The sequence below is a fragment of the Symphodus melops genome, assembly GCF_947650265.1.
Source record: "Symphodus melops genome assembly, chromosome: 18".
Classification (NCBI taxonomy): Eukaryota; Metazoa; Chordata; class Actinopteri; order Labriformes; family Labridae; genus Symphodus; species Symphodus melops.
This window is the reverse complement of record NC_136708.1, coordinates 2062254-2070512: the sequence shown is the minus strand read 5'-3', so window position 1 is coordinate 2070512 and position 8259 is coordinate 2062254. Positions and strand designations below refer to the sequence as shown.

Below are 8259 nucleotides of genomic sequence, written 5' to 3'. Positions count from 1 at the left end.
TCTCTGTCTCTCTCTCTCTCTCTGTCTCTCTCTCTCTCTCTCTGTCTCTCTCTCTCTCTGTCTCTCTCTCTCTCTGTCTCTCTCTCTCTGTCTCTCTCTCTGTCTCTCTGTCTCTCTCTCTCTCCCTCTCTCTCTCTCTCTCTCTCTCAGACTCTGAGCTTCAGATCGCTCTGGTCGCTCTGTTCAGTGAGATGTTGTATCGTTTCCCTAATGTGGTCGTCGCTCACGTCACCAGAGAGTCGGTACAGCAGGCCATCGCCAACGGCATCACCGCACAGCAGGTACACACACACACACACACACACACACACACACACATTTTAAAATAAAAAGCATCATCAGATGACGTAGTGATGAGATTCATGATGTCGGTCAAACTACATTACAAAATATTTTCTGTAAATTCATCACATGTCATTTCACTTCCTGATTCTGTGCTTTGGATTAGAACCAAGACACGCGTGTAAAATCACTTTATTATATAAAAATATAATCTTTTATTTTGTACCGTGCAGATCATCCACTTCCTGCGGACCAGAGCTCACCCGGTCATGCTCAAACAGGTCAGTGTAAGATAAAGTGTGTGAACGTAGCGTCGGATGTTCACTGATGGTTATCTCGTGTAAAGGTGAGCACGTTTGATTTGAAACAGGTCGGTGACGTTCTCTGAGCTTTTTGTGCGATGATGATTGTGACTGTTGGGTCTCTAACGTGTGCGTGCGGCGTCCTCTGTGTGTCTCAGAATCCGGTCCTTCCTCCGACCATCACAGATCAGATCCGACTGTGGGAGCTGGAGAGAGACAGACTGCAGTTCACTGAGGGTGAGACACATTCATCGTTAACTTTATTTAAACATCTATTTCTTTACACAGCTCTCTGATTGGTCCTTTAAACACTTCTGATTTCTGACTTCTTGACTTTGTGATAGTGTCGATCATCAGAATGACAGATTGTATCTTTTTTTAAAAACACCTCGCAGCGTGAAGTAAAGTAATAAAATGTCGACATCCTGAGTCCTTCCAGAACTTTCTGACTGACAGTTGTTGGTTAAGTTGACATCAGTCAGTCAGAGGAGCTGAGCTGAATAGACAAGAGGACGAGTGTTGACCTTCATGTCGTGTGTGTGTGTGTGTGTGTGTGTGTGTGTGTGTGTGTGTGTGTGTGTGTGTGTGTGTGTGTGTGTGTGTGTGTGTGTGTGTGTGTGTGTGTGTGTGTGTGTGTGTGTGTGTGTGTGTGTGTGTGTGTGTGTGTGTGTGTGTGTGTGTGTGTGTGTGTGTGTGTGTGTGTGTGTGTGTGTGTGTGTGTGTGTGTGTGTGTGTGTGTGTGTGTGTGTTCTCTCCTGCAGGTGTGCTGTATAACCAGTTCCTCTCTCAGGTGGACTTCGAGGTGCTGAGAGACCGAGCTCAGGTTGGAATTTTTTTCACAAAAATATTAATATTTAATGAATTTGCTGGACGGGGCTGCAGTGGTCGGCACTGTTGAAAAGGTTCCTGGTTTGAATCCCCTGTTGGGCAGGGCCGCAGTTTGCACGCTGAGTTCTCTACCGGTCTTCAAATTAAAAAAATTATATGAAGCGAATGATGCTGTGACATAGTTTATTAAGAAGGTATCTTCTATGTTTTACGGCTCTACTTCCTGTTTGTGCTTCAGGGTCTGGGCTGTCTGGTGTGGCAGGATGTGGCTCAAAGAGTGATGGTGGTGTCGCCTCAGGGACACAGCGAGGTGAAGAGGTTCTGGAAACGCCAAAAAACTCACACGTAACACGAGGACGACAGGCGAAGACTCAAACGTAACACGAGGACGACAGACGAGGACTCAAACGTAACACGAGGACGACAGACGAGGACTCACACGTAACACGAGGACGACAGACGAGGACTCAAACGTAACACGAGGACGACAGACGAGGACTCACACGTAACACGAGGACGACAGACGAGGACTCAAACGTAACACGAGGACGACAGACGAGGACTCACACGTAACACGAGGACGACAGACGAGGACTCACACGTAACACGAGGACGACAGACGAGGACTCACACGTAACACGAGGACGACAGACGAGGACTCGCACGTAACACGAGGACGACAGACGAGGACGAGAGACGAAGACTCACACGTAACACGAGACAAAGACACGAAGACACAAACGTAACACGAGGACGACAGACGAGGACTCGCACGTAACACGAGGACGACAGACGAGGACTCACACGTAACACGAGGACGACAGACGAGGACGAGAGACGAAGACTCAAACGTAACACGAGACAAAGACACGAAGACACAAACGTAACACGAGGACGACAGACGAGGGTTTGCCCTGTTCTTTGTAAGAATGAGGACATGATTGAATTATTTTGTATTTTTCGAAAGATGTTGATTCCATGTGTTTTGGATTAAATGATGAGAGAGAAAAAAACCTGTCTGCTCGTTTGTCTTTTGAAGACTGAACTGAAGCAGTTTGACTGATTAGAAGATAACTTCTTTAGGTCTCGGGGGAAAGAATGACGTTAATTAGTTTAGGCGGGAAAACCTCAACAAACAACCAATATTATTGATCATGGAAGGATGGTGTCAATAATGCTTTTCTACACGGCTGCTTGGCGCTTACGTAATTTTAATTGGGATCTCAAGAAAAGTACTGATTATCAGGAAAACGGAGAAAAGAAAAAAATCTTTATGCACATCTGCTGAAGGCTAAAGCAGCTGGAGAAAGTATCTCATCTCTCACTTGTTATTTCTGGACTGCCTGGAATAAACAGCCTCCTGAACATTTTAGACTAATCCATTTGCAATATTTGACTTCCTTTTAAAATGTATTTTCATGAAATAGCCTCAAAATGAACATCAAAACGAAAAAAACAAACAAACAGAATGGGAGAATACTTTTCTTCTGTTTATTTCTCTAAATTAAAAGCCAATGAAAAGCAGGTTAACTTTTTTTTCAAACAGTCCTCTATTTATTAATTAAAAGGTGCAAAACAGGATTTGGAGCCAAACGACAGTAATTACTGTAAATGACTATAAAATCCAGAACAATAAAGAATCTATATGACCATGAATAAATGAATAAGTAGATATAAACAGAGCCGGGCAGGGCACAATTCCTCTGTCATCATGAGCAGCCAGACTGAGGCTAACGGCTGGCTAGCGTTAGCATTAGCGTTAGCATTAGCGTTAGCCACATGATGTTTGTACAGCAGCCACAGCCGGATATGATAAGACTTTATTTTTATTATCGTAAGTGTGTTTCAGTCTGCTTTCCAGCAGTGTAAACACGGACACCGGACTTTCCTGTCCCGGGGGATAAACGCAATAAAAGGATAAAACCGATAGCCGGACTCCGGGCCGCAGATGGAGCCGGGGACCTCGCGCGAAACTCCAACCGCCGCGGGGGTCCCCAACCCGGCCGGTCTGCGGGAGGAGACCCCGGGGGAAGAAGCGAACGGCGGAGCGGGGAGCAGCGGGATGCTGCAGCAGAGAGGAGTGAAAGGAGACACCGAGGAGGAGGTGAAAGAGCATGAGGAGGGAGATGGAGATGCTGAGAGCCAAAATAAAACCAGAGGGGAGGAAGAGGATGCTGCAAAATATGAGGAGGAACTGGATCCCAGAATACAGGCATGTTATTTTAATATCAAATACTGAATATATATTTGTTCTGGTATCTTAGCAACGTTCCCGTGCAGAAATGCATCCCTTTAAAGTGAATAAATAAGAATAATGTACATAATTATAGGAAAAGGAATACGTGGTACTGGTCTGCTCCTTGCACAGGCTGGTACCCAGCATCAGCTGCCTCTGCCTGCATCACAGGGCTGCTGAAGCCCCCCCCCCCCCCCTCCAACTCCACACTGTGTTATGGCTTTTATTCCAGATGTTCTGTTCATACAGCACTTTTTATAGATGATATTTGCATTTTGTTTGCAGGAGGAGCTGGAGCACCTGAACCAGGCCAGCGATGAGATCAATAAGCTGGAGCTGCAGCTGGATGTAAGACAGTTTGTTTGTTGTCTTACATCCTCTGTTTCATGTCATGGTTCACTGAATGTGGTGTGTGATGCTTGGTCCCGTGTGTGTGTGTGTGTGTGTGCTCTCGCCACAGGAAGCCCGGTCCAGCTACAGGAGGATTCTGACCGACTCTGCCAGAAAGCTGAATGGTCAGGGCTCCCAGCTCGGCGCCTGCATCGAGAAAGCGAGGCCGTACTACGAAGCCCGCAGACTGGCCAAAGAAGTGAGTGTTGCAGCTGAACATGAGACACGAGTGTGTGTGCATGGATCAGTGGATGAGGGATACATTCAACATCTGCCAACATCTGCAAAAAGTGAGACACGAATAATGGTCTTAAGTGTCTTCAGTTTCTGTACATTATAAGTCAACTAAATTTAAACCTGAACATGTCACTGACTCTAAAGACAATCAGAGTTTGGAGCTGGTATTTGTCGGTGCTTCAGTGTTTCCTGCAGCAGTAGTTCGTGTCGTTGAGTAAAAGTGAAGCGGAGCCCAAACCCACCGAGCAGACAGGAAAACCTGTAGACTGTGATTTCTCTTATTCAGCGATCGGCATCATAACGTTATGAAATAAACAGAGTTTGATGTTCACACGCTCAGACTCCCGTCATGTGACCTGAGGTGTCCTAAACCAACATCACACATGCTGTGGGTATTTAAACGTGTTCCTTGAGTCGCATCGTCACGTCTAAATTACATTTCTTTGTTGTAGTTTCTAGTCGAGCTCATGGCGGCAGGTTAGCGTTGATGTTAGCAGTTGTTTTATAAAAAACACACATTAAATGTAATCTGGATGATTTAATAGTTTTCTTTCTGAGCGTTTGACCGGAGAGCGCTCTGAGACGAGAGACACGAGTTGTTATTTCTCGCGAGCGAACTCGATTGAAAGATTTGTCAGTAATGAAACGAATTGATTGATTAACCTTTGACCCCTCTGAAGCTGTGGGTTCAGGAGTGTCAGTCACGTTTAATCAACATGCTGACGGCTCATTGAAGGCGTAATTAAACTGAAGAAGGCTGAGCAGAGAGAGAGAGAGAGAGAGAGGTCTGATGGTTTCAATAAAGCCGATGATGGATTATTAATCTGAACTGTTAGCGTCATCCGTGGTTATAAAAATGCTAATGAGAGAGCGAATGTGGAGAGGATGTTCAGACTGTAAGCATGTAAGAGTCTCCTTCACAAAGTGCTGTGCAGTCATCAAGGTGTCATCGCCACCTCGTCTCCTCGTCTTCATCCAGCCGAGCGTCCTGCTGCTCCCTCGTGCAGAGACAGAAAGACGCACCTGATCAGAGTGACCTTGACTTTGACGGCTCACCGAGCTGCTCACACTTTGTTCTTCCACCAGAACAGAGACGCCCGGGGGTGCACGGCGAGGCCAGACCAGAGGGTGACCCGAGGGGGGGGGGGGGTTGGGGGGCAACAGAGTCCGCTATACGACACCGTTATGAGAATATTTAATTTCTGAAGTTATTGTTGCAGCCTGTGTTTTTTTTTTTTTTTAACCCCTTAATGCCTGAATTTGTTTCCAAGTATTAAAAACATTTTTTTGTACGTGTTTCTGCTTTCAGGTCGATGCTAAATTAAGTTGAGAAAGTTAACTTGACAACAGCACATCACACAGATGTTCTGTCTCTGACTGCTCCTATGACAAACTGATGCTTGCTAAAGGTTCCTGGGTTCGTACTGGACGTGCGTCGACAAGCAGTGGAGGAATACGGATGATATTTTGTCTGCATTTGGAGCGGAAGCGGTTTGACCCCAGGCGTGCAGGGGTTAAAGGTCGTGTGTTTTTGTCTCCTTCAGGCGCAGCAGGAGACGCAGAAGGCGGCTCTGAGGTACGAGCGAGCCGTGTCCATGCACACTGCAGCCCGAGAGATGGTGTACGTCGCAGAGCAGGGTCTGCTAGCAGACAGGAACACCATGGACCCCACGTGGCAGGAGATGCTCAACCACGCCACCGCCAAGGTACACGATGAACGCATCACTTCCTCTCTCTCGGTTGTTTTATTTGATTTGTTCGTAACGTGTTTTAAGTCGGCCGCTCAAACGATGAAGATCGGCTTTGTTTCCTCTCCTCGCTCAGGTGAACGAGGCGGAGGAGGAGCGTCTCCGCAGCGAACGGGAGCACCAGCGGGTCACTCAGCTCTGTCAGGACGCCGAGGCTCGAGTCCAGACTCTGCAGAAAACCCTGAAGAAGGTCATCCTCAAATCCAAACCCTACTTCGAGCTGAAGGCTCAGTTTAACCACATCCTGGAGGTGAGATCACCTGGAGAGCAGTTTCTTATCTTACCAATAATATGAATACAAGTGCACGTTACCACGGTAACAAAGACGGAGAGCGGCGTGGGGTAAAGTGGGCGTTTCTCTCTCAGGAACACAAGGCCAAAGTGGTGCAGCTGGAGGAGCAGGTGTCCAAGGTGAAGACGCGTTACTCTGTCGCTCTGAGGAACCTGGAGCAGATCAGCGAGCAGATACACGCTCACAGGGGGCGGGTCATGGCCAGCAGGGGGCGCCCTGCCGTCTGCGGGGGGCGGAGCTCCCCCGTAGGAGCCGAGGCTGAGGTCAGAGCGGCGAGCGGCGTGCAGGTGGGCAGCTGCGTGGGCGGGGTCGGAGGGATAGAGAGCGACTGGGCGGACGGAGAGAAAACCCGCCTGTGGGTGGAGCGTCACAGGGAGAGTGGGTGGGGCCAGAGGGAGCGCGTGGAGGTGGAGCACGCCGGGTCGGACTGCATGTCGGTCATCAGCCTTCAGACCATCGCCTCCGACCTGGAGAAGTGCGACTCCGTGGAGCACCTGGGGGAGCTGAGCGACGGGGGGAGCGCGCTTGGCGAGGAGCGAGAGAGGAGGCTCGGTGAGAGGCCGCTCAGCACGGTGGTGGTGAGGGAGGACACGCCCCCACAGCAGCAGAAGGAGGAGGAGGAGGAGGGAGGGGTCAGTAAGGAGACGCAGGAGAGCTTCACCAAGCAGCACCACAGGAGCGTGAGTCTATGAGAGGAAGAGGAGGAAGAGGAGAGGGAGGAGGAGAGGAAGGAGGAGAGGGAGGAAGAGGAGGAGAGGAAGGAGGAAGAAGAGGAAGAGAGGGAGGAAGAGGAGGAGAGGGAGGAGGAAGAAGAGGAGGAGAGGGAGGAAGAGGAGGAGAGGGAGGAGGAAGAAGAGGAGGAGAGGGAGGAGAGGGAGGAGGAAGAAGAGGAGAGGGAGGAGGAAGAAGAGGAAGAGAGGGAGTAAGAGGAGGAGTAGGAGGAGGAAGAGAGGGAGGAAGAAGAGGAGGAGGAGAAGAAGAAGGAGGACACGGATGGACACAGCTGCTCTGACTCTGCAGTGAGGAGGGTCTGCAGGTCAGATCAAACACACTGATGAAGTCTACATGACAGAGAGTAAACCTGCACACACACACACACACACACACACACACACACACACACACACACACACACACACACGGACTGCACACAGGTGAGAGAGTCATGCTGTCTCCATGTGTCCTCGGCCGTGTGAGAGACGTAAATATGTGTAAATAAGACGAGTGAGGAGGAGGAAGAGGAGGAGGAGGAAGAGGAGGAGGAGGAAGAGGAAGAGGAGGAGGAGGAAGAGGAGGAGGAGGAAGAGGAGGAAGAGGAGGAAGAGGAGGAGGAGGAGGAGGAGGAGGAGGAAGAGGAGGAGGAGGAAGAGGAGGAAGAGGAGGAAGAGGAGGAGGAGGAGGAAGAGGAAGAGGAGGAGTGAGGAGGAGGAGGAGGAGGAGGAGGAGGATTGTTGTGCTGCAGAGATGTAAATAGACACTCTGAGCCGTGAAGCTGTTTCAGCCATAAACCGATGAATGCCTGAAGGAAGCCGAACACGTCCATCAGCTGTCTTTGTCTCTAACGTGCCTGTGAGACCTGATCGCAGGACGCACTTTAATATCAATGAATCCTCTGTTTCATTATTTATGTCAGACGTGGATCACCGTAAAACTCCTCGTACTCGCTCGGGTTTGTTTTTTCTCTCTTCAGTCTGAGACGTCCTCGCCTTTATTTGAGCACTTTATTATCGTGCTCCGCAAAAACGGAAAAGAATATGTACGGGGCGCCGGCGAGCCTAGAGGTTATTTTGAGCTGCAGCGGCCGCGGGTTTGAATCCGACCTCTGCCCTCTCCCGCCGTCCGATCCAGCAGAAGCCAAAATGACCTTAAAAATGTCGAATTTAAAAAGAGGAAGAAATAATATTTGACTTGTTATACAAAGTCAGGACATCATAAAACCACTCT

The 8259-nt window shown here is 49.0% G+C and overlaps 2 protein-coding genes across 3 annotated transcripts in view; both read left to right on the top strand.

The window, feature by feature from the left end:
• gtf2h4 (general transcription factor IIH, polypeptide 4) overlaps nucleotides 1-2441 on the top strand; it is a 7269-nt gene extending 4828 nt beyond the window's left edge. Inside the window, exons 10-16 of one of the 2 annotated variants that reach the window (XM_079367886.1) lie at nucleotides 151-281; nucleotides 516-563; nucleotides 743-821; nucleotides 1346-1407; nucleotides 1651-1775; nucleotides 2109-2120; nucleotides 2162-2441. In XM_079367886.1, the coding sequence (XP_079224012.1) occupies nucleotides 151-281; nucleotides 516-563; nucleotides 743-821; nucleotides 1346-1407; nucleotides 1651-1761 (431 nt within the window). In that variant the 3' untranslated portion in view covers nucleotides 1762-1775; nucleotides 2109-2120; nucleotides 2162-2441. The other variant, XM_079367885.1, reaches the window with a different exon arrangement.
• Nucleotides 2442-2992: 551 nt separating this feature from the next.
• On the top strand, nucleotides 2993-7450 carry sh3bp5lb (SH3-binding domain protein 5-like, b). Its single transcript, XM_079367884.1, has 6 exons — nucleotides 2993-3624; nucleotides 3934-3996; nucleotides 4109-4237; nucleotides 5820-5981; nucleotides 6100-6273; nucleotides 6390-7450. Exons 1-6 carry the CDS (start codon nucleotides 3361-3363, stop codon nucleotides 7005-7007), a joined length of 1410 nt encoding a protein of 469 aa, XP_079224010.1. The 5' UTR covers nucleotides 2993-3360; the 3' UTR covers nucleotides 7008-7450.
• The last annotated feature ends 809 nt before the right edge of the window (nucleotides 7451-8259 follow it).

Coding starts and splice junctions, on each gene's coding strand:
- sh3bp5lb (XM_079367884.1), top strand. CDS start 3,361: ATGGAGCCGGGGACCTCGCGCGAAACTCCAACCGCCGCGGGGGTCCCC. Junction 3,997..4,108: donor AGCTGGAGCTGCAGCTGGAT/GTAAGACAGTTT, acceptor CTCTCGCCACAG/GAAGCCCGGTCCAGCTACAG. Junction 6,274..6,389: donor AGTTTAACCACATCCTGGAG/GTGAGATCACCT, acceptor TTTCTCTCTCAG/GAACACAAGGCCAAAGTGGT.